This window comes from Sarcophilus harrisii, chromosome 2, assembly GCF_902635505.1.
Source record: "Sarcophilus harrisii chromosome 2, mSarHar1.11, whole genome shotgun sequence".
NCBI lineage: Eukaryota > Metazoa > Chordata > Mammalia > Dasyuromorphia > Dasyuridae > Sarcophilus > Sarcophilus harrisii.
Genome location: NC_045427.1, coordinates 311,599,260 through 311,625,407, shown reverse-complemented (window position 1 = coordinate 311,625,407; position 26,148 = coordinate 311,599,260). Strand labels below are relative to the sequence as shown.

The window sequence follows — 26,148 nt, the reverse complement described above, 5'->3', positions numbered from 1 at the left end:
TGGGTTAGAATGGTAGCAGTGAGTGTTACTACTGGGATTATATCCCAAAGAGATTATAAAGAAGGGAAAGGGACATATATGTGCACGAATGTTTGTGGCAGCCCTTTTTGTAGTGGCTAGAAACTGGAAACTGAATGGATGTCCATCAGTTGGAGAATGGCTGAATAAATTGTGGTATATGAAAATTATGGAATATTACTGTTCTGTAAGAAATGACCAACAGGATGATTTCAGAAAGGCCTGGAGAGACTTACATGAACTGATGCTGAGTGAAATGAGCAGGACCAGGAGATCATTATATACTTCAACAACAATACTAGATGATGACCAGTTCTGATGGATCAGGCCATCCTCAGCAACAAGATCAACCAAATCATTTCTAATGGAGTAGTAATGAACTGAACTAGCTATGCCCAGAAAAATAACTCTGGGAGATGACTAAAAACCATTACATTAAATTCCCAATCCCTATATTTATGCACACATGCATTTTTGATTTCCTTCACAAGCTAATTGTACAATAATTCAGAGCCTGATTCTTTTTGTACAGCAAAATAATGTTTTGGTCATGTATACTTATTGTGTATCTAAGTTATATTTTAATATATTTAACATCTACTGGTCATCCTGCCATCTAGGGGAGGGGGTGGGGGGGTAAGAGGTGAAAAATTGGAACAAGAGGTTTGGCAATTGTTAATGCTGTAAAGTTACCCATGTATATATCCTGTAAATAAAAGGCTATTAATTAAAAAAAAAAAAAAAGAATGGTAGCAGTGAGTGAAAATGGGGGGGAATCTGGAAGACTGGAGAGAGAATTGGCAGGAAGTAGACTTGGCCTCCTTTTACAAATGAAGAAACTGAGACCCAGAGAAATCGTGCTTTACCCAGGTCCTCCTGTTCCAATATATACCATGCTTGCTTTCTTCTCACTTATAAAATGAGATGTTTGACTTGATTATCCCTGGGCTTCCTTCCAGTTTAAAATTCTGTAAAGTTATAGCCAGCATTTAGTGGTGCTAAGGAGATAAGAGCGGTGAGAGAAGAAGACACGGAGCCACAGAGGAGAGCTTCTCCAAAGCCAAGGGAGAATGGTGTAGCCGATGTATCCTGTAGAGAGGTCAGGGAGGATCTGAGGGTAGGAGGTTCTCTGGAGAACTTGGAGGGCAGCTCTACAAGTGGGTACTGAAGTACGAGTGGGTAGTGAGAAGTGGTGGAAGAACTTGGGCCAGTAGGAACAAGGGAAAGTCTGGGGGGTTTATTTATTTATTCAGATTGCTGAAATCTAGCTGTTTGTGGTCAGCTGGAAAGGAGTCAGAGTGGGGGGGGGGGGAGGAGGTTGGGGACGAGAGAGAGAGAAAGAGATAAGAAACAGGTGGGGGAGGGAAAGAAGGGTGAAGGCTAGGAACATGGAGAACAATTAGGAGGGAAGAGAGAAACTGTGAGGATCTTTATGATTCCATTGGTTGTCCTGGAGGAAGAAGGACTTACAGTATAGGAGGAAGACAGCCTTTACAAGAATTAAAGACACTCTTAAGGGCTTGGACAGCAGGGAAGGAGGAGACAATGAAAGTTTCTAGGTAAATTGAGGAGTTAAAGCTTGTGCCAGATAAGTCTCAGTCTTCTCAGTGAATTAGGCTAGGTCAGCCTGGAAGTGGGGGGGGTGGAAGGCTTGAAAAAAGAGTTCAAGTTTTGATAGTCATTGAGAGGAATGAGATGAGAAATCAATGCCACCTAAAGAAAAGGATTGTTTCTATAATTGAGCTTTAACAATCAACTTCATAGGTCCTAGAAGGGAGTTGTGATAAAGATCTAAGGATTTTAGTGGACCGCAAACTCAACTAAACCAAAGTTTTATGTGTCATTCAAAAGCTAGTGTTTACTAACAGCAAGAAGGGCCTGGAGCTCAGCTGGAAGGAGCTAATAGATAATTTTGCTTATGCTCTGTCCTGGTCAGACCGCAGTTGGAGGATTGTGTTCAATTCTGTTTAAGATGGTGACAGAGTGGAGTGTATTCTGAAGAGGAATGAGTATGGTAGGAGGATTGGACTTTCGTGTCATCTGAAATTCAGTCGGAGGAGCTGAGGATGTTTGGCTTGGAGAAGAGATTTAAAGAAATATTTAAAGGTCTGTGATCTGGAAGAGAGGTTAGATTTGTATTTGGCCTTAGAAGGCAGAGACTGGAGTAGTAGGTTAGAGTTACAGAGAGGTTGATTTTAGCTTCATTTAAGCTAGCACAGTGGATAGTATGCCTGTCCTGCACTTGGGAAGACTCATCTTCCTGTGTTCTCACCCTCAGCCACTTAGCTGTAGGACCCTGGGCAATCACTAAACCCTGTTTGTCTCAGCTGCCTCATCTGTAAAATGAACTGGAGAACGAAATGCAAAACCCGTCCATTATCTCTGCCGAGAAAAGACAAAATGGGGTAACAACTAAAAATGAAGACAACAAAAAAGAAAAAAAAAAGAGTCCCAACAATTTTAGAAGTCTCCAAAGTAAATTGGACTGTGTTGGATGGAAAGAAACTAGATGATCTCTTTCTTATCTGTGATGCAGGAGAGATTAGAAGTGATAGCATTCTTAATAGCTCTTGAAGATTGCTTTACCTGTCTTAAGTCATTTGATCCTAATCATAGCCTTGGAGAGGAGAGGAAACTGAAGCTCAGAGAGATTAAGTGATTTCTTCACAGTTAACCAATTTGTGGTAGAAGTGGGATTTGCCTCCACTGCCACCAGCTTTCTCCTCTTCTTGGATTTGAGCTGGAGGAGATGGCAGCTGAGGTCCCTCCTGACTTGGAGATTGTGTGCTGGACTACTGGGCTCCAGTGAGAGCCTAGCTTAAATGTAATGAGTGAGGTTTACATCAAGATCACTATGCCAGAAATAAGAATGGAGAAAATAAGGATGGTAGGAATTACCCAAGGTTGAGGATTAGGAGATAGGCAATAGGGAGTTTCATGGGCTGAGAGAATCATTGATGTGGTTCATCTTGGGGGTAAATACAGGGTGAGGGGAAAAAGGCAAGTGAAGCCAGAGTGGAGCAGTCAGTCAGTCAGCTGGGACTATTAAATACTTACCATGTGCTAGGCAGTATGTTAAACACTGGGGATACAAAGAAAAGACAGAAGCGTACTTCCTGCTGTCAAAGAACTCATTCTAATGTGAGAGACAACATGTCTCTCTTGTGTACACGCAAAATACATAAAGAGTAAGTGGAAGATCCTCTCATCAGAGGGAGAGCGCTAGTAGATTGTGGGTGTGATTAAGTGAAACTATGCAGATAGGGAAGGATTGAGGGACTGGAATTCATGTTGAGGAGGATAAGCAGGTCCAGCAGCAGGGAAGGAGGAGGTTGTGATCATGAGGTCTTTGCCAGCATCAGGCAGGAGACAAAGGTTGTTGGAATCAAGGAGGGTCAGAAACTAGCTATGGTGTCAGCCTTAGCCTCATTCTCTAAGATCCCAGAATTAAAAGTTGGAAGGAACATAAGAGACGGCTTACTCCAGCCTCTCATTTTGCAGATGTAGAAACAGGTCTGGGTCAGAGTTGCCTCAATATTAAGTAACAAAACTTAAATATGAACATGATGAAGGATGGTGGGGAATATATCTTGTTTTCTGATTCTTTTTTAAAAAGGTACTGATGATTTTATAGGTTGTGGCTGTTTTGCAATATCCTAATCTTTAGCAGCATTGTAGTGTTCAAATGACTTTTTTAATATGTCACAGGAGAAAGGTTTTATAGTTTGCTATTGATAGATATGAAGGTATCTCAAAGTAGGAACACAGGCTTATGACCTGATTTCAGGCCAGTGGAAACCTGCCATGTAGTCATTTATTTTACCTTTGACTTGGGTAACATGCATTTTTCTAATGCTCCAGCCTCCAGGTATAACACATGCTTTTAATTAAGGCTGCAGTCTTTGAATCCATGCCTGCCCAATATAGGTATCTAGATGGTGAACCTTATATATATTCATCCATTCAGACAATCATTCATAAATATTTCTTGTGAAGTTAGAGTCATCCTTGATTTTTCAATGCATTTTCAGTCATTCACCAGGTCTGGCAGATTCTCCTTTCACAAACATATTTCTTATCTGCCCTTTCCTCTCTATTCAGAACCAATTCTAGCTCTTAGTGTCTTTCACCTGAACTATTTTGAAATTGGTTTCCCTGGTCTCTGTCTTCCTTTTCTGTTCTATCCTCCGCTCAGCTGCCAAAGTAATCTTCCCAAAGCAGGCATCTGGCCATGACCTTACCTTGTTCAGTAATCTTCAGGAACTCCCTGTTACTTGTAGATGCAGCTAAGTGGCATGGTGGATAGGTGCTGGGCCTGGATTCAGGAAGACTCACCTTGAGTTCATATCTGGCCTCCAACACTTCCTAGTTTTGTGACCTGAGGCAAGTCATTTAATCCTGTTTGCCTCAGTTTTCTCATTTTCTAAATAAGATAAGGAAATGGCAAAAGGAATTATCATCCATAATCTTGCTGTTTCTGTGTATACTGTTTTCCTAATTCTGCATCTTTCAACTCAGCATCACTTCATGTAAAATTTTCCAAGCTTTGGCCTACTCAGCATTTCTTAAAGAACAACAATATTCCATTACATTCATATGCCATATCTTATTTAGCACTCCTCAACTGATGTAATGCCATCTCTTTTGGGAAGCTGATTCTCCTGGTTATTAGTGTTCTCTTACTCCTCAAACTACCCAGCACTTAACATAGTCCTTGGCATATAGTAAGTACTTAATTCATGTTTATTGAATGAATCTTGTAGTTCTCTCTGTTAAGTGTTGTAGTTATCCAATATAAATGCCTCTCTCTCTTTTGTTTCCTTCCCCCTCAAAAAGCTCTTTGAGATTGAGGACTATTTGTCATTTGTCTTTATATTCCCAGTGCTGGTCATTGTGTTTAACAGGTAGTAGCTGCTTAATAAATGTTTTTGAATTGAAATGAACAAATCCTTTGCTATGTGTAAATTATTGTGTGAGATGTTATGAAGAATAAAAACAAATAAGATATGGTTCTGGCCTTCAAATTCCTTACAGTTCATTTGGGGAAACAAGATAAACATACATAAAATATAATAGTAATATAAGACAGCATATGATTAAGGACTGATAATTGCAAAAGCTGCTATAAGAATTTAAAAGGGTGAGTATAGGTCAAAGCAGTTAGGAAGAAGTAGGTTTTTAAGTGTTAGAGGTGGTATGGCAAAATTTGGAAGCCAGAAAGCCCAGAGTTCAAGCCTTGCTTCTAACACATATTCTTATGAATATGCAGGGTAGCCTGTCAGTGCTCTAGGCATATCTCTAAGACTAAAATCCACAGAATTGGCATTGGGAGAAAGTTTCCTTACCCAGGAGTTCTCTGAATCAATAAAATACCATCTTGTCCTTATCCCCTTTAAATGTGGATACAATTTTAGCCAGCATAGAGGAGGGGTGAAGGCAAAGGTATTACAGATGGAGAAAACAACATGAAAAAGCATGTAATGAATTAATGAACCAGTCTGGTTGGAGCAGTAGGTTCTAATAGGGAGCAGTAGGTGGTAAGTCTGGGGAGGTAGGCTGAGATCAGGCTGTGGAGGGCTTTGCATGCCAGGTTAAGGAATTTAGGCTTTCTTCCATAAACTAACTGTTCCTAGCGCATGCCAGGTAGCACATAGGCCAGTTTTCTTGTTTAGTTTAGTAGTTTAGCTGCTGCCTGCCCTTTCCCCATTTTGACCACCAGTTTGAGTATCTGAGGGGGCTTCAGCCATAGTGATTATTGAGACTGTGTGAGCAGAGCAGTTATTTGGAATAGGGACAAAGCTCCCATTTCTTTCATGCTCATGAGTTACATACTACACATAAGTTAATGTTTCTATCCTCATTTACATACTCCTGTGACTGCTACCCTTCCACCCTCGTGGCATACCCCAGATCAAGGAGTTAGAAATCCCTTAATAGACAGCTGTCATCAGCTGCTGAAGACTTATGAGCAGTATATTTAACATCAGGCCAGTGTTGTTGGAAGATTGTTGTTTCTTTGGGGTATGGGATATACCTCAGAAGCAGTGATGATAGTAGAGAAAGGGAGAAGAGACATTGCTGAGGAAGAATCAGTTGGATATTAGGGGGTGGAGAGTGGGGACTGGATAAGGAGGAGGAAGAAATCAAGATGACTGAAGTTAAGCTGGGATAAATAGAAGAATGAAAAAGGAGATCTAGTTTTTGAAGGGGAAGGAGTAAGTTTTTTTTTTTTAATTTGTTAATTTTGAATGATAGGTCATACAAGTGGAAATAACCACTTGGATATTAGAAAGTGGATGGGAGCTCAAGCAAAGAATCAGGGATGTAGAGGTGAATTTGGGTGCAAAGTTTAGATAAATCATGGCCCTTGACCTCAAGGAGCTTCCAATGTAGTAGGAGACTAAAATTCCCAAACTGCTTTGATATACAGTATTATATGATAATTGCATCAAGGGAGGAAGAGCAGCCCTGACCAGAGAGACAAGGGAAGATTTTCCAGAAGAGGTGGTGTTTGAGTTATACTTTAAAGGATAGGTAGGAATTCAGGTGTACCTTTGCACTGAAGATGCTGTTGTACTATTAATACTGTGTTGTGTCTTGTGTCTTGTCTTCTGGCCACAGCAGTGTTCTCCTTTAGACTGAGACTAATAGGCTTGACAGCTGCCCCTACTTCCCAAGCCATGGCTGAGGGAATGTAGGATGCATAGCTAAAATAACATTCTCCAACAATAGGATTATATCTAGGAACCTGATTCTAACCACACTGTCCTCTGGTTCTAGAAACACAAGTGGTATGTAAGTGAGAGTGTGTCTTGGAACCTCCAAATGTCACTCAGAACCACATTAAATTAGGAAGATGGCCTTTAAAGACTAGTCCCACTCTGACCCTATTTATAATTGTTATTAGAAGAAGAGGAGGAAGTAAACGAAACTTTTAGAGGACTTTTGTGTACTTTTACACAAAACTACAAAAGTTTTAAGGTCTTAGGTCTTAAAGGTATTTAAAAATTGATGGCTTTGGTTCTTTATCAGAATTGACTTAAAAACTTGTTGTTTTTTAAAATATTGTGTTTTTGTTGTGTAGTCATTTTTCATTCATGTCTAATTCCTCATAACCTCAGGTTAGGCTTTTCTTGGCAAAAATACTAGACTGGTTTTCCATTTCCTTCTCCAGCTCATTTTACAGATGAGGAATCTGAGGCAAACAAGAGTTAAGCGACTTGCCCACAGTCACATAGCTAGTGAGTGTCTGAGGCTGGATTTGAACTCAGGTCTTTCTGACTCTAGGCCCAACATTCTGTCCATTATGCTACTTAGCTGCCATACTTTGATATACAGGTGTATAATTAGCCCTACTCATAACTTACTTGTCTTGATTAGAGTTGTATTTTGTATCATAAAGGAAGAGAGTGAGAGAACAGAGAGAGAATGAGAGAACGTGGATTTTCCTGAAACTGACTGAGAAAAGAGAATTGTGAGAGAAAGAGGAAGGAGAAAGGAAGTTATAGAGAACGTGTGTGAGAGATGATCTAAATTATAAAATATAGAGGAAAATAAGAAATAAGGGATGTACATGACTCCCACACCCTTTCTTTACCTGACAGAAAAGAAAAGGGCTGAAGAAGAAGAAATAGTAGGTCGGATGTTTCCTTGCAGCAAGTACAGGTTACCCCACTGTTCTGAGTGCATTTGAGTGAAGATGGTGACAAGTGGAAATGATGGGCAGGAAGTTCTGAATGAATACCTGATGGATGCAAACTCAAGGAATACATTTTTGTGGTAGGAAATGGACTTCTGTGTTTGCCTAGGTAGGGCCTAAAGATAATTTATTGCTCAATTGTGAGAATCACATCCACTCTCTCCATTTTTAGATCTTTGAGACAAGAACACACATGTGATCTGTAGTGGTAGGTGTTTTTATACTGTCCTGAAAGAAGACTTGGACATATCATCATGGAGAAGAATTTTTGGGATCTTTTCAGCCAAAGAATTTTGATCCATCCCAATCTTTTTACATTCAGGGAGATGCTGAAAAGCAGGTGGATCCCTAGATAATCAGCAACCCTCAGATGTTTTTCTACTGAGACTGAGGAAGTTTTGGTCCAGACTTTTGTCAGACAAAGTGTGGGATTTGATGCTCAAGTGAGGAAGATGTTTGATACCTTAATTCTTTTCTGTCTCTCATGCTGGCAAGTAGATTGAGCTGACAGATTTTCCCCAAGAGATAAGAAGACCTGCATTTTATTCCTGATTTTTCTCAGTTGTTTGGTCATCTTTTATTTTCTGTGCCTCATTACCCTCATTCAAAAATGAGATCTACTTCCTTGCGGAAGTGTCATGGATGTTTAAGTCAGAGTCTCTGAAGCTCGGGGTTATCCCTAACCCAGAGCCATGCTCCATTTCAAACAACAACATTTAGAAAGGCCTTCTCCCTCCTTTTTTTCAGCCCTGTTTAGGCAGGGTGGGTAGAGGGTCCCATGATGGGAGGCTCTAAGCTTTTCCAGCATTAGTTAGCTTGTACAGCTGCTGTGGATTTGACGGAGCCTGGCGGGTAAGGTTGTAGCTAGGGAACAATGGAGGAAACACTGGGTCTTGAGTCAGGAGGACCTGAATTTAAGTCCAGCCTTGGACACTTCCTAGCTGTGTGACCCTGGTAATGTCACTTAAATTCTGTTTGTCTCAATTTCCCCAATTGTAAAAGGAGGATAACAACACCTCTCTTGCAGGATTGTTGTGAGGATCAAATTAAAAGGTATATATTTTTAAGGTGCTTAGCACAGTACCTGTGTGCCAGGTGCAGGGTACTATAAAAATTCTTATTATTCTCCCTTCCCTAATACTCTCCCTCCTAAATCCAAAGTAGGCATATGCAAACACTTAGCACATATTCAGGTTAGGATTTTAATTTTTAAAAAGCAAAAGAATATAGAGTGATCCACCTAGGTCTTGTGGATTTTCTCTAGAAAACTGTACCTTGGGGGCAGCTAGATGGCACAGAGAATAAAGCACCAACTCTGGAGTCAGGAGGACCTGAGTTCAAATTTGGACTCAGATATTTAACACTTAGTAGCTCTGTGACCCTGGACAAGTCACTTAATCCAAATTGCCTTAGCAAAGAAAGAAAAATCAGGAACACTGTCATTTCTTGGCTCCCTTCTACAGGGTCATTTCCTTGATCTGCTCTGGTTTTAATCGATAAAGACCACGTCCCTTGCTTTCTATCACAGTCATTTCTTTGCCTGCTAGGTCCTTGTAGTTTTCCCTGACCAGAGTCAGGGTGAAGTTTTGTCGTGGGTACCTGGTCTGGTCCACACAATGAATGAACTGTTGGTTTCTTTAATATGAAATCAGCCTTCTTCAAATGGCCAGTCTGCTGTCGGGAAGCCCGCTCCCTGGCTGAAAAGCCCCTTTGTGTGGCTGTTTCCACGTCCTGGTGGGAGCTTGGTGCCAAAGGGACTTGGAGAAGAGAAGCAGCCACTCAGGCTGAGGTTCGCAGCCCTTTCCTCTCCTTAGGAGGGAGATGTGCTAGCCTGGCCCCTATGCTTTCGACACTCCAGCCTCCCTTAATCTGTTTGTCCACAGCCTGGTCACGTGGCATGTTGTCTGTTTTACCTGTCTTTGGTTTGGTGCTTCCCCTAGAACGAACATGTTTTGCTAGTGATTTTACAGTGGCCTTGAGGTTTGAGCTGTGAAGACCTCGTCCCGAGATGTTCCTCTTAGTTGGATTGTCATTTGTGACGCAGCCAGGAAGGAGCTAGGGATATAGCTGTAGCCTTTGGTTCCACCACAGATTTATTTCATCTATTTATTTAACTTCTAGATTCTAAAGAGACAATATGGAAAATGAGTGGAGTGTTGGACTTAAGGTCAAGAAAATCTAAGCTCAAATCTTGTCTCTGAACCCACCAGCTCTGTGATCCCAGGCAAAGGGCTTAGTCTGAGCCCTAGGCTGCAGGACACATGTGTTCTCCCACCTCCCTCTTGTACCAACCATTGCAGCCTCTCTGCTCTCCTCTCCTTGTTCCTCATAGGGGGGGAAGAGTGTCTCTTTTGCTGCAGGCAAAAGCTCTGAATTTGGAAGGAGAAGCTTAGGGCCTCCTTGGGCCACTTTCCCCTGGTTCTGCTGCTCTCTGTGGGCCAAGATTTGGCTTAGGTGATCTCTGAGGTATCTTTTATCTCTTAGTCCCGGGAGCTCAGATCCCACCAGCGACTAGAGTAATGAAAACACCAGGATGTTAGGATTTCTGAACTCCAGGTACAATTATGTGACAGTTGTGAGTTTATTTCTGTGTCACAAACTTCTGCCACCTGGTAAATGGCCCAGGGAGTTGATATATATATAGCTCATTGTTAGCCTGGTGTCAGTTGTCTATAGGTAAAGACTCCTGTTGCACATGTATGTCTCAGTTAGTCTTTTAGGAGGTGGGTATAGGGTGCTGTACCTGGAGTCAGGAAAATGGGTTCAAATGCTTCATAGATGTATGATTCTGGATGCATCACAACTTCTGCCTCAGTTTTCTATCTGTTAAATGGGGATAATAATAGCATCTACCTTCCAGGGTTGTTGTGAGGGTAAATTGAGATAATATTGGTAAAGTGCTCTATAAACCTTAAAGTGCTATGTAAATATTAGCTGCTATTATTGTCAGTTACTCATAATAACAAACACCTTATTATGGCTTGTGCTTCAGATATAGGTAGGAAGAAAGAAGAATTTATTGAGCTATTCATCATGGATTTGGTTCCTCCATCAAGTAGCAGTTGTCCATTGACTCTCTAGTTTGTTCTCATCTTAGTTTTCCCTGCCATCAAAAATAAAATTTTAACTCTCAAATCATAGCCACCTCAAATAATACAGGATCTAGAGAAATAAAAGGATGGGAATGAAGGTCCCATGATATGTCCCTTTATGTGTTAACTATCTTCAGAGCATTTCTTTCACTTAGTAATGGGTTAGCACTTTTTCCCATCCCATTGAATGTATATATTTTTTCATTTTCAGTTTAAACTATAATTTTTGTTTTTATGTGATATACATTTACAGATTATTCCCACTTTTTCATAAAAAATTTAAAATAGTTAAGTAAAACTAGTAATATAGTGACTTCATCTGAAAGTGCTTACAACATTCACCTCTGTAGCATTTCTTCCACTTTTCTGTTTTCTTTGTTCAAATAAACAGAAATCTATTTTCTCTCCCTCTCAAACCTTCTCCATTGGGAGAGAGGGGAAGAAAAGAAAAAACAAATTCATACAATAAATATGTATGGTCAAGCAAAATAAATTGCCCTAATGGATATACAAAAACAAACAAACAAACAAAAAACCCCCAAATATTTGTTTCATTCTTCCCCAATTCTATCACTGTTCCGTCATGGATAACATATTTATCATTGGTCCTTAAGAACAGGGCTTCTTAAACTTTTTCTACTCATGATTCTATCTCAAATCTGAGCTGAGGTGTTTCTGGCAGTGCTTGTGCATTTGCAGTGCAAACTGTGCATGTTGTGTGTTCAGAAGCAAGGCTGCAGTGAAGTGTGCAATGCAACATGGTCAGAACCATCAGAAATACCTTGAATTCATTATGCATTTGATTTTGAATTAATTTTCTTCATCACTTTATAAAAATCCTCAAAATTGTTCATTTTTATCATTTTTATTTTATAGTATAAATTGTTGATTCTGCTTACTTCATTCTCCACTATAAAGAACATGATGGGTGAAGAGTATGAACTTCGGGCAACTACCTTCCTGATGTTGCCAGAGCCATTAGAAATGGAGATCCTGTGGAAATTAACGTTAATTCTTGGTCCAATTTGCTTAGAGGAACCAGATCTTCCTGAAACCTCTGGCAAATTCATTTAAGCACATTTTATTCCTGGCCTGATCCAGGTCAATAGTTCTGAGAGCTACTGGCTTAGTTTTATGGGAACACCATCCCAATCCCACTCCATCTGTTTGCCTAGTCTGAGTCTATGTTGTTTGACGTTGTCATTTCTCTCTGTGTCCTGCTCTCTCCCTTTCTCTCCACCCTTCTTCTCCCCTCTGTTCCTTTGTGATTTTCTCAGGGCTGGGCTTCAACATCGTCGGAGGGACAGATCAGCAATATGTGTCCAATGACACTGGCATCTACGTCAGCCGAATCAAAGAGGATGGGGCAGCGGCCCAGGACGGGCGGCTCCAGGAGGGTGATAAGATCCTCTCGGTGAGAACTGGTTTTCCACCTTCTTCAAAGTCCTCTGTCTCCTAACTTATACCTTAGCCCTCTCTTTGGAAGGATTTTTGTGGGAAACATATGATAGATAGAACTACTCTTAAGAGTCCTTGATAACTAGTTTAATCCTTGTCTTGAGATGGTATCTTTTTTGGTATTTTTTTTTTTTTTGAGTAAAATATTATTGGCCCAGTTATTTTAGGCAGAAGAGTGCCTAAAAGTGATTTGCCAACAATCATACAGCTAATAAGGTATAGGAAGCAAGAGTAGATAAAGAATTTCAGTCAAAATGGCAAAAAATCCAAAATTAGTCCTATAGTACAGGGTTGCTGCCACTGAAACAGCTTCCCTTTTAGTAGTTGAGATCCCAAATCCTTGGAGTTGTGTCTTAGGCCTTTTATTTGTGTAATTATTAAAGTTATGCCATTTTTTCAGCTGCAGAATCTATCTTAGGTGCTTAGGTAAGACCTCAATTATGACAATATGAAATGCAAAGATAGAATATATAGAATAGTTGGTAAGAATAATGGGGCTTAATTAAATCAAACTGTAAGTATGAATTTCCATAACTACTAAAAACAACACAGAAAACATTGCTCCTTCACTAGACTACTCGAGGTCATTGCTGTGATATGTGTGTATGTGATTATCTGTATGTATACACACATACTCATACAAACACACATATATATGTATAGGGAGGGTTGAAAAAATATAGTTTTTGTATTTTCTTTCTCTTTGTTTTAAGGTTATACTGAGGATAGATAACTATCAATGTACACATCTGATTGAAAAACTGGATGTAGTAAGGATGTTGGTAGAGGTAGTTCTAAGGACAGTTAGGTGGTGCAGTGAGTAAAGTGCTGTCTTTAGAGGCAGAAAGCCCTGAGTTCAAATCCAGTCTCAGAAACTTACTAGCTGTATGACCCTGAACAAGTCATTTAACCCTGTTTGCCTCAGTTTTCTCATCTGTAAAAGAGCTGAAGAAGGAAATGGCAAACTTCAAATGGGGTAGGATTACCTCTAGAAACTTGAAATGGACTAAAGAGGAATTTGGAATGGGTAATGGGAAAGGCCTTTAATGACAGGAATCTTCAGCTCATAAGATCAGAGATCTAGATGTAACAGGACACTCACAGGTCATCTAAGTTCAATTCCTCCATTTTAAAAATTTGATGAAAAATTTGAGGAGGCTGAATGACTGGCCCAAAGCTGTCATTCTTCTCTCTAGGAGAAATGATGGGGCAAAGTTTTGGCAAACGAAAAAGAATCTCTGTAAGAATAGAGTAGGAAGGCTGTGAATTGGAAGTAGTATGAACAAATAATGAAGAGAGAACTCCACAAAGAAGGTCTGAGAATTTTGCCTTGGCTGCAATCCAATTGTTTCTTGGTTTTTGTTGTAATTCATTCTCTCTCTCTCTCTTTCTCACTCCTTTTAATCCCAATCACTCTTGATATCTCATTTCATTAGTGATTAATATGCATCAAGATACCAAGTGGAAGTGTGATGTAAAAAGACGTACACCTGTGGAGTTCATATTCTCAATCTGACATGCTTACTGTGTGACTGTGGGTGAGCCATTTTTCCTTTCGGTGTCCCAGGCAAATCTCTGTCTGTGTTACAGAAGTGTTTGTTTGCCTAAATGGAGAGAGGTGTGACATTAGCTATTCCCTATACCCGTGAAATCACAACCATTTCCCTTCCAATGTCACCTCTTGGGGCACTGCTTCTAAAGGAAGGCAAAGAGAAGAAGTCCATCTTTGATTCTCTTGGTGACTGGGACTGAATTAGTCCAAGTTGACTGACCTGAAAGACATTGAATGTCCTTTTGGAGAGGCTGATGTTTTAACTTTTTTTTTGATTGACTCTCTGTCTCCAGGGACAGGCACTTATTTAGCTGCAGGACTCTGACCAAGGCAGCCCTTCGTACGCTAGACTTCAGTTCACCAGTGTCCTCATTTTTCCCCACCCTGCCAAGCCCAGTGACCGAATGTTTAATCTTTGGACAGTTCCTTGAAGGCCTAATCTTTATTTTGTGAGAGAAACAGAAGTTAGGAAGTTTAGGGACACAAATGTTGGGTATTTCTAGGAGCATCTTGGAGAAAGTCTGTAAATATGAGATGACATTGCAATGCTCTTTCAAGGAAACATACTAATATGTTGCCTGAGTAAAAGTTTTGTCGGTTAGTACAGAAGTTAGTCAATTAACAAGTGTTTATTAAGTGCTTACTATGTGCCAGGCACTAAACTGGGCCACTCAGTGCCTAACTTACAATTATTTCACTCCAAATCCTGCCCTCATCACTACAGTACATCAACCTATATATTGATATTTCCTCAAATACCCCAACTTTTTAGTTCCTCCATCTGCTCAGTTCTCCTAACTTCTTCACTCCACCTTTGCTTTATCTAAAATGGTCATACTCATAGTCTTGCCATCACCCACAAGTGTTCCATTTCCTTGTTAGTGAATTCTGAAATTCTTTTTATCATAAGACTTTCTCTTTCCTTCTTTCCCTATGCATTATGATTCCTAACTTCATTCTTCTTTCAATCCCTCCAACCTTCAGTTCTTTCCCAAGCCATCACTTTTGCAACTGACTACTCTCTTCCCTTCCTGATCTTGACAGACACTTTAGTGAATCACTTCAATCCAATACTGTCTTCTGTATGCGGGTCACTTATCCCCTTGTCCTTTTGTCAGTCATGTCTTGTCAAATCCCAAACTTGGTTCACTCCCACTTTCTGCCTTCTTTGCTTCTATTCATAAGCTGTTGACCAAAGCTGAATAATATCATGAAAATATTTGTGCTTCCTGGGTCGATTTCACATTTGCTATATTACCTCATCATTCAACTGAAACTGCCCTCTGGAAAGTTCCCAGTGTCAAATCTTTTGGCCTGTTCTTAGTCCTTTTGGGCTTCTCTGTTCTCTGTTCAGTGGCTTGCTTATTTTGATGAGCTCTGCCTTTTTTACTTCAATAGACTTTGTTTTGTGAGTGGTTGTTAAGTACTTTGGAGCTCTAATTATTTTTTGTCCTTGGCATACAGCCATGGGCTTCCAATAAGGTGTCTTGGAGTGATCTCCTGACATCCTGTGGACTAGACTTTTACTTCTTCCATGTCTAAGTGACATCTATCATAGTTCCATAACCTAAAGTTAAATGACAACATGATGGTTCTACCTTATCTACTGGGATAATGAGTCTTTTTAAAAATAATCTTTTATTTATTTACTTAAATTTTCAAAAAAATATTTTTTCCAATTACATATAGAGATAGTTTTTGACATTAATTTTTTCCCCTGAGGCAACTGGGGTTAAGTGACTCGCCCAGGGTCACACAGCTAGGAAGTGTTAAGTGTCTGAGGCCAGATTTGAACTCAGGAGTACTTCAGGGCTAGTGCTCTATCCACCTGGCTGTCTCTCGATATTAATTTTCTTTAAAATTTATTTATTATTTATTTATTTTTTATTATAGCTTTTTATTTACAAGATATATGCATGGGTAATTTTTCAGCATTGACAACTACAAAACCTTTTGTTCCAACTTTTCCCCTCCTTTCCCCCACCCCTTCCCCCAGATGGCAGGTTGACCAATACATGTTAAATATGTTAAATTACAATATATGTATACATGTCCATACAGTTATTTTGCTTTATAAAAAGATCGATATTAATTTTTTAAATAAAATTTTGTGTTTAGATGTTTCTCCCTCAAAGACAAGCAATCTGATACAGTTTATACATGTACAATCATGTTAAAAGTGCTTAAAGGAAGATGTACAAACATATTTCCATGTTAGTCATGTTGTGAAAGAAGATTCAGAACAAAAGGGAAAAACCATGAGAGAAAAAAATGAAAAACAAAAAATAGTGAAAATATTATGCTTTACTTTGCATTCAAATTCCATAGTTCCTTTCTCTAGATGTGGATAGTATATTCCATCATGAATCTTTTGGAATTGACTTGGGTCAATTGTATTGCTTAGAAGCATTAAGTCAATCATATTTTATCATTGCACAGTATTGCTGTTACTGTGTATAATGTTGTCCTGGTTCTGCTCACTTTACTCAGCAGAAATAACTTAGGATTCTAACGACCACAGTAATGTTGATGGGATGATGATAACAGTAACTGACATTTATGTGACAATTTAGAATTTTTAAGGAACTTTATGCATTATCTCATTTGAGACTCAAAACAACCTAAAGAGAAAGGTTCTTCAGTATTATAATTTTTACATTAGAAAATTGAGACTCAAAGAAGTTAAATGATTTGTCCATGGCCACCCAGCTAATAAATGTCAAAGGCAGGATTCAAGCTTCCTTAACTCCAAATCTGGGAATCCATTCATTATGCCATCTTGCTCTCCTTTAGTTATGTAACATTGGGATAGGTCTCTAAAGAAGCTTAAGAAATCTTTCTCTCTGTAAGCTTTAACAAATACTATGGTGTTATCTCCTTAGGATAGATTACCCATGGTCCTGCCAGAAGAACTCAGTAATTCACAGGACTTTATGTGATCTCCATTTATTTTATCAATTGAAATGTGGTGACTGAACTCTTTATATTGGTGATTGTTCCATTTTAACAAAGCTTTTTGCCTAATAATACCACTCACAGACCAGGTCATCAGTCTGTTCAATTTCATATTATATTATAGCATTACTCTAAGATTATGGAATAAAGTGAAATTATATAGTGAGATGTGATAGTATCAAGTACTCTGAAGTACCCATTGGGTACAGATACCAAAGGCATTTCTGTTCCAGCCAACTTAGAAACTAAAGAGGGAGATAGTACAGTCGTTTCTGTACATAGCCACAGAAGAAAAACTAATCCAGAGCCAGTAAGACTGTACCAATAGCCAATGAAACTTAATTGCAAACTCATGGAACCTCCTAATAGCTCTCTGTTAGGGTAAAATTTAATTCGCTGGAATATAACAAGTCTTCCTAGAATTTTTTTCATTTTTGCTTTCATTTTTGATGAGAAGACTTTAAAGGGCAAGAAAATTATATGACTTCTGACATTAAGTAAAAATGAAATTTTTGATATTTATGACCTGAAGTCAGTACACATTTAATTCCTTCTAGTATATCTTCTATATCTATTGATAGAGTATGATATAGAAAGAGTTCATAGTTAAACTGAATAATAATCAAAAGATCTTCAGTCATTAAAGAAGTTTGGTTATGTTTCTTATACTATATTTACTAAGGCAGGAAAGAGGAATAATATCCAGTTGAAGCAAAATATGTTCTATATTTAACTCCTTGATCAAGCAGAACAACTTTTCAGTATCTTTTATTTGAGAAAATCCATGATAGAATGTACACATATAACCAAAAAAATGTTGTTTTACATGTAATTGGGGTAAAAATTAAAGAAAAGAAAAGAAAAAAAACCTATGACAGGTTACTATGAATTTAATAACAGCTTTAGTGAATTGGCATTTTAGTCATCAAAAAATTTTTGAGGAAATCATTTCTATCTACAGAAGATATTTTTGCTAACATATCAAATATGGATTTCTTACAATAATAACCCTTCATAGGTCCAAAGCCCACTTTTTGGCAGTCTGTTTTGGAACAATCTATTAGGGCCATTCTTTAAAAACGGGGTTATAAGGAATGTTTACATTGTAAACATTTCTTTAATTTAAAATTTCTTTAATGTAAACTTTGCAAACATGTAAAAGTCATTCATTCTTTCCAAGTTTACCAAGTGTCTAGCCTGTACAATTTATAGTACTTGCTGATTGAGGATATGGAAATAATTAAGACATGATCCCAGAATTTAAAGAACTTAAAAAGTATCAGAGATGATAATAAATAGAGATACCAGTGAAGATGACATTTATTTTAGATGACATTTATTTTAAATGCATAAGGGGTGGCATGTACAATGGAAATTATGATTTAGAGTTAAGAGGACCTGATTTCAAATTCTAGTTCTACCACTTACTAGTTAGTTGTGTGACTTTAGGTAGGCTCCTTAATGTTTTCCTCATCTGTAAATAGATGAAGTTGAACAAGATAGTCTCTAAAGTCTCATCTAGCTTTCGGTCTGTGATTCTATGCCAAGGATAGAGAAAGAAGTTATTTTTATTCAGAAGGGTTAAGGAAGACTTCATGGAAAAGATGACATTTGAGCTGAGATTTGAAAAATAGTTGAGTTGTCAGTAAGTATAGATTAAAGGGTAAAAGCATTCCAAATACAGGGAATAATATGAAAAAACAGATGAAAAAGTGTTAGATGTGTTCTGGGACTGGTCAGTACTCCATTTGGTAAGAGGTTAGAATATATGAAGGAAAGTTGTATAAGATAATACTGGATTAGAGCCAGATATTGGGGTGTGGGGGTGGGTGAGGCAGGGTTGAAGGTGAATAGGAGTTAAGGATCAGCCCTTAGGTGCCAGGCTAATAAGCAGTTCGGGTTTTGTTCAAAGTGCTAAAAGTATGTGGAAAGTTGAAAAAAGTGCTAAGAACCTGTGAATACAGTGACTACAGTAGTTATCTGGAAAGGTTTTTAGAGAAGGAAAATTTCAAAGGAGAAATAGACATAGGTTAGGACCAGAGTTAGTATCATGAGTAGAAAGAGGGACATGATGTCCTGGTGTGAAAAAAATGGGATAAAAGGTAAAATCATAGAATTGGAAGGACCTTAGAGAACATCTTTTCCAAAGGTTGTTGACCTTTCTTGGTGTCATAAAACTCTTTGGCAGTTTGGTGAAGACTTTAGACTCTGCTCAGAACAGCGTTTTTCAATAATCGTAGGAAATGCTAAATATCAGATAGAGACTAGTGAAAATAAGGATTTAATATTTTTTCGTCCAAGTTCATAGACATCCTGATATCTGCACACTCCTGACTTGGGACAGTCCCTATTCTAAGGAGAGATGAAGAAACCTAACTGTAGAGAAGTAAACTGGATTGTCCAACAGGAGATAGCTAATTAGTAGCAGGACTGTGACTGGAAATAGGGCCTATTCATTCCTCCTGGTCCAGTGCGCTTTTTCCTGTACATCTTTTAAAAAGTGTTCTCCTTACATTTCTTTTTAACTTCTTATCAACATTCTTGTCCACCACTGTTACTTCTCAATCATTGCCCTCCTCCTTCATCCTCTTGCTCCTCCCCACCTTTATCTTCTTCTCCATCCCTAAAAGGAACCCTCCCTTGTAACAAATAAATATAGTTGTATAGAGTAAATCCACACATTGAACCAAGGCTTGAAAATGTTGTTTTCATTTCCCACAGATAGCCAATCCTCTCTCAGCTAAGAAATAGGAGGTAGGTTTTACCTTTAGCTCTTTGATATTAGTCCTTTGGAATATTGACTTTCCAGAGTTCTGAAGTGTTTACTTTTTGTTTTCCTTTAGATTATTGTGGCTGTCATGTAAACTGCTCTGCTTACTTTGATCTGCATCATTTCATATAAGTCTTCCCAAGTTTCTTTGAATTCTTCATATTTACTTTTTTTTTTTTGGCATAGTAATTTTTTTATTGCATAGTAATATTACCTTGTACTCACATACCAGTTTGTTCAGCCATTTGTACTTGTTGGGCATACATTTTGCTTCTGGTTATTAGTCACTATATCAAATGGTACTCTAAATATTTTGTATCTGAGACCTTTCCCTCTATCTTGGGATTTATTCTTTGTATTGGTATCACTGGTAGCACTGGTAGTGGTCTATCTACCGCAGCATACCGCATCTTGATAGTCATGGGATAAAACACCAGCACTTTTTTTCAGTACACAGCACTTCTAGAGAATGTAAAACTAAGTGTTTTGTGAGGTCCAAGTAGAAAGAATTTGACTTGATGAGATGCATCAGGAAAATTATCCTGAGAAAATTACATTTGGCTAGGAATTCTGAGGAAAAGAAGGCAAGGAAAGGCACACTAGACATTGGAAACAGTGGGAGCAAAAGCATGGAGTCAGGAGAATTCATGGAACATTAGAGAGTAACTCAATTGGACAGGAGCATAGAGTACAAGGAAAGCTGCAAAGTTAGGTAAGGGTAAAAAAGTTGGGCAGTGCCAGATCATGGAGGCCTTGAATGCTTGAAAAAAAAATGAGTTCGATTTCCTACTCGGGATCCTCAGAAAATTTTTGAATGGAGGACTGACTTGACAAGGTCTATGCACCCTTTAGCCTGTGCTCATTTCTCACACTCCTCATAAAATCTTAATTTGTGAGTTATCCATAGAATTTACTCTTTAGGATTTTGTATTTTCAGAACTCATCATAGACACAGCATGTAGATTTACTGGATCTCTACTTCTAATTCCCTTATTCTTCTTTCTTATCGTTCTTGGCAGGTGAATGGTCAAGACCTGAAGAATTTACTGCATCAGGATGCTGTGGACCTCTTCCGAAATGCTGGTTATGCTGTGTCACTCAAAGTGCAACATAGGGTGGGCTTCTTTCTGTCTGGGGTGTTTGGAGCCACTCTTTATATAACATGATTTTTGAAGATCCACACAATTTCCATGCGGCTAGTCCCAACCTTTCCTTCTCCTGTTACCATCTATGAGTCTTTGGGGAGAGAATTAGAAGAGAGCTTTGAAGTCGTTTTTGTGGTTGTTAACTTGTTTTCAGCCGTATCTTACTCTGTGACCCCATTTGGGGTTTTCTTTGCAAAGATGCTAGAGTAGTTTGCCATTTTCTTTTCTAGATCATTTTACAAATGAGGGAACTGAGGCAAACAAGGTTAAGCGACTTGTCTAGGATCATACAGTTATTATCTGAGGCCACATTTGAACTCAGGAATGAGTCTTCCTTATTCTATTTATCCAGTATACTACCTTGCTGTGCCTAAGTTAAGTCCTTCCTACTCATTTTATGGATGAGGACACTGAGAATAAGAGAGATTAAAGGTCATAGAGCCAGCAAGTGTCTGAAAGAGTGTCTGACCTCAGATCTTTGCATTAGCACTCTATCCTAGCATGGTGACCAAGAGCTTAATAAATGTTTGATTATTGAGTGCAGAGCAAATGATTGGAGAAGAAGAAGCTCTGGATGGAAACATGTTTTCCTAGGGAGTTGTCTGAGAAAGGGAAGAAAGATATAGAATGATTTAAGATGTGATTGGTCTAGTGATGGTTTTTTCAGGATAGTGGAAATGGGCTAGTTTTTAGACCCCTGGGAAGGAGCCAGTAGATAGAGATAGAGATTAGAAAGAGAGAAGAGGTCATTGTAGGGACAGTGTGCTTGAGAAACAAGGGAGAATGGAATATATAGAGGGATTGGCCTTGGCAAAGAGAAGGTCATCTCTTCATCAGAGAGTAGAGAATGAGAGATGTTTTCAAGAGATTGGGGATACAGAATTTCTATATAGAGGAGTCTATTTTCTCAATAAGGTATGAGGCAATGTCCTCGGCTGAGAGGGTGTAAAAAAACCCGAAGACTGTAGAAAATGTGAGAAAAGGTTTGAATTAGCCTTTGTGGAGAGTTGGGAAGGAGTAAAAAGATTGTCTTGTGAAGGACCATTTGAGATGACATACCTTTTTTTTATATCAGATTGGCTCAGTTATATGATTTCCTCCAGTTTTGTGAATAAAATGAAGTAGGTAGTAAGACCAGTCCAAAGTTGGCATCTGGGAATTCATATAAGATTTGAAAGTGGAGGAAAGAGTTGGATTTATTAACTATAGAATCAAGATTAGAAAAGGAAGAAGTTGAAGTTAGAGCAGAGTTTTATGGCTTAGAAGATTTTTGAGGGATGGAGGGTTTGGAATTTCCAGTGAGGACAAAGAATAGGTATAGGAGGAATGCAGCATAGGGAAATAGGAAATAATAAATAGATTATGATTTAATACGTGGATTTTGGAGGGATTGGTAAATTGACTTGGAAGACTTGGAGGTGGTGGTGAGATCAAAGGTTTGCTGTGTTGAGATGGAAAGGTCAGGTCACAGAAGATGAGGAATAGGGACATTTGAGTGTTTGAAGGGCAATAACATGTATATAGAAGTACTCTAGTTTGAGACAAAGCAGGAGAATGATTTGGAAGACTAATAATTGCTACTAGGCTATCTGGTGCTTTTGCACTATCTATCTTTTGTGTGGTATTTATCTTGTATGTCTTATAAAGGGTCACTCAGCTATAGGAGAAAATCTATAAGTACCATTTAGGAGAGGAACTGTTAGTATTTGTTTTGTTTTATAGTTTGTTCTCCATTTTGCCTGTATTCTAGAAATTTTTCTTTTCATGTATCTAGAATTGAGAATTAGGAGAAGAGGACTTTAGGCAGTGAATGAAAGGCCAAATTCTGGATTCCTAGAAAGAGAGTCATCTGGAATTTGACCAGTTTCTCATGTTAAGATTAGCACTATTTGCCGCAGAGAATTAATGTGCTTCTTTCAGCCTCTGCTTCAAAGAACCTTTCAGAATGATCATTCTTAGAGAGCCTCCAGCACATTAAAAGCTTATAGGGCTCATCTGTCCTCCAGTTCTCAGCAAAGCCAATGTAGAACCTTCCCAACCGAACCCTCTCCCTCTGCCTGGGGCTTCTCTCTCTGACAGCTGTAACATAAATAAGACTGAATGGTTATTGACCTTCCTTCCTGCCTTTGCCTTATGGTGCTCAGGCTTTATGGTGATGTCTTTGTTGGGTGGTGGTATTTCTGAAACACTGGTTAACAAAAAAATTAAAATTTATCTTTCCTTTCCAGGTCCAAGTGCAGAATGGGCCCTTGGGTCATCGAGGGGAAGGGGAACCAAGTGGCATCCCAGTTGCCATGATGCTGGTGCCATTGTGTGCTGTCGCCATGGCAGTGGCCTGGGCCATCATGAGATATCGGCAGCGGCTGTGATAAAAGTTTGTCTCCCTCCAGTGCACCCCGATGAAGATCTCACTTTCTCCCTCTCTCTGTCTACCCACCTATCCACTTGTGTACAGAGCCACCACATGATTTAAAAAGAACGAATGGATTGTTCTGTTCTGGACTGATGTTGGGAGGGGCTTGTCCAACTACTGAGAAGTTGTCATTGTTCTGATGAGGGGTGGAGGGAAGTGGGAAATCGGTTGGCAAGCTAAGAGAGAGTTGTGGGCATGTGTGAGGTGCCTGTTTCACAGGGTAACCAGCGGCTCAGCCTCTGGCTTTGTCTCCTGCCCACCAAGCCCCCGGGATGATACCTTTTCTCTGGCCTGGCCTGTTTCAAGGCCAGTTTGTGTGAGTCGAGAAAGAAGAGATTTTTCTCTCTATTGGTTATACTTGGGAACTCTTTGTGGTCCTCACTTTCTAACTACAAACCTAGGTGCCTACATTGAACAAAGAAGAATGAGGGGGCCATTTTTAGCATTGAAAAATGTGATAGTCAATGCCTTATGGAGAATTAAAGAGAAAAAGCTACGGTTGTGATTTCTAGGTTTCTGATGCTAGGGCTTTCACTTAATTGAAGATTTAATTAACAGTGAGAGACCACTATGGAAGAAGCCTGGGCTGAGAGAGGGAGGAAACTGAGGGAACTAGCAAGAGATGTCTGAAAGAAAATATTTTTTTCCCATGATAGCCATGGGAGAGAGAGATCTTCCTTCCTTCCTCCTCCCCACTCCCATTGAAATAGGCACTTTACAAAATCTTTGCAAAAATAAAAGATTTCCAAGATCTTGCATTTAAAAATTTTACAATTTATAAAACGTTACTGTTTCGCTTCCCCACAGAATACCCTTAATTTCCCATGCACCCTTTTTCCTTCTCCCCCTTTTCGTTAGTTCTTTGTATCTCACTGTTCAGATCCCTCTAACTGTGACTGAGTACTCTCTGCCCTAAATTCTTCTGGTCTCTATATGTTTTGATTGCAGGTGCCCAAGATGTTCAGAACCTGTTTGTGCACAGTTGCCTATTTAGAGTCTGCCCTGAGCTCAGTTGATGACCTTGTGAATGTTGAGCTAAAAACTGAGATTGTTTTGTTAGGTCAGAAATATCCAGGATGATTCTGGGCAAAATACATCAGATCAGGAATACCTGCAGGAAGTAAAGGGGGGCCTTCCTCCTTTTATCTTGGAAAGTACTTGCATATGTACTGAGTGAAAATAGCATTTGGTTCAGTTTACAAAACATTCTCTATTCCATCGATATTTAGTTCCAGGGTCCTATATCATTGTTATAGTCAGTACATCCAGCTACAAAAAAGTCTTTGAATTCAAAAGGTTAATCTAATTAGATTCTGGGTTACTAAAAATTGACATTTTCATGCTATGATTTATGAGAGAAAGTAGTGTAATTGTAAATTACCTGTTAATCTATTAACTGAACTACTGGGAGCCACAGAAAAAAAGTTAGAAGTAAGCAGGAAATTATTCCCTTCAATCCACAAATAGTTATTAAGACCCATGGCTATGACAAGGTCTTGGCTATAACTCTCCTGTTCAGGCTCCCTCCAGCACTGTCCTGCAGAGGAAAACTTGTCTGAAGGGGCAGTACAAATAACACAGAAAAGATGAGGAGGGGAGCCAAGGTAGGGTTCAAACCAAAGAGGATGTGGTGAAACAGACATTTCCTGTGTGGGTTCCATGATGGATCCAGGATTTGGTCAGTGTTTGTATTTCTTCCAAGTGGATTTCTTCCTATTTCTCATCCAGGTCACTGAAGGTCTAGCTGCTGCTGTTTTACTCTCCAGGGTGCCAGTTCTCCCTCAGCCTTTCCATCTGCATTTGTCTCATTCTCACTGTGTGGCCAGCTCTTCTCCTTCCCTTTCTATTACTCTGTGCCTTCAGTAATTGTTCTAAGTCATGTCTCCCATGTGGGTTACATTAGTGTGGCTGCTTTATGCCTACCCTGAATCTTCCTGTCATTCTTTATATTATTTGTTAATTCTTCTGAAAGTGTAATGTTCTTGATATGCATCCTCTAGGAACACTGGGAGAATGTGAGTGTTAGAAGTAGGCTTTTCTAGAAAGTCCAGCTCCGTTTTCCAGATATGATTATATCTAACCCCATCTTCTCAATATGGGGGCTCAGCTCATTTTCTGTCTTTATACCGTGCTCAAGATACACATATTCATTTTCATCCAGCTTCTTGTGACAGATTGGGCAATGTGTCATTTTCTTCCCCATTGTTTTCTGTTTATGTGGATGGGTAAACCATTCTCCTTTATCTTGCCATGAACCATTGTAGTGTTTGAGGACTTGATGCAATTAGTGGAGTGCAAATAATTGCATTCTAACATTATTGTTTCTAAATATATATGTGTATGATGTATGTGTACACACACACACACACACACATTTTTGTCAGAAAATTCAGCTCTTGAAGTTATGTTCTTATTGTGATAAATGAAATGTGTCTGTTAAGTTTAAAAGCTTCCAGGGGCTACATAGGGAATGCTATTTTTAAATTCTTTGTGGGGTACAGAGATGGTTTTTTCCCAGCCTTGGGGAAAACCGTGTTTCTGCCTTCAAAATCTTATTCTAGCTGGAATGAAATCACTAGCAATCAACAGTAGTAAGTGACAAGCGCCAATGAATAATATCATACAATCCTTATACACTATTAGGTGTTGTATACTTTTGTAGTGATTAACTCTTTATATTTGTTTCCCCAGTGCCTAGTCCAGTGCCTGGAATGTGGTAGGCATTTAAAGGTTTGTTGGTTGGTTGATTGTTTAGTGAGTCAGAGTTCAGCAATGTTCACTGTGAATTGAGGAACCCTTATGGAACTGGAACTTAAAGGATAGATAAGAGGAGGAAAAGAGTGAGGAAGGAAACATGGGAAATGACAAAGGTCTAGAAGAAGGTGTGACTATGCAAGATAGGTTTAGAATTCGAAGGCATAAATGGGAAGCATTTATTAAGCCCATGTTCATGTGCCAGTCACTGTGCTAGAAACTGGGGATCCAAGTACAAAACCAAGACAGTACCTGTCCTTGAGGAGCTTACATTCCAGCTGGGGCAGGCAGT

The 26,148-nt window shown here is 39.0% G+C and overlaps 1 protein-coding gene across 1 annotated transcript in view; it reads left to right on the top strand.

Moving 5' to 3' along the window:
- The window catches only part of SYNJ2BP (synaptojanin 2 binding protein), a 34,088-nt gene extending 10,220 nt beyond the window's left edge, over positions 1-23,868 (top strand). Inside the window, exons 2-4 of the mRNA XM_031952611.1 lie at positions 12,087-12,223; positions 20,564-20,659; positions 22,918-23,868. Coding sequence (XP_031808471.1) covers positions 12,087-12,223; positions 20,564-20,659; positions 22,918-23,058 — 374 coding nt within the window. The 3' untranslated portion in view covers positions 23,059-23,868. The remainder of the gene's footprint in view (positions 1-12,086; positions 12,224-20,563; positions 20,660-22,917) is intronic.
- Positions 23,869-26,148: the final 2,280 nt, after the last annotated feature.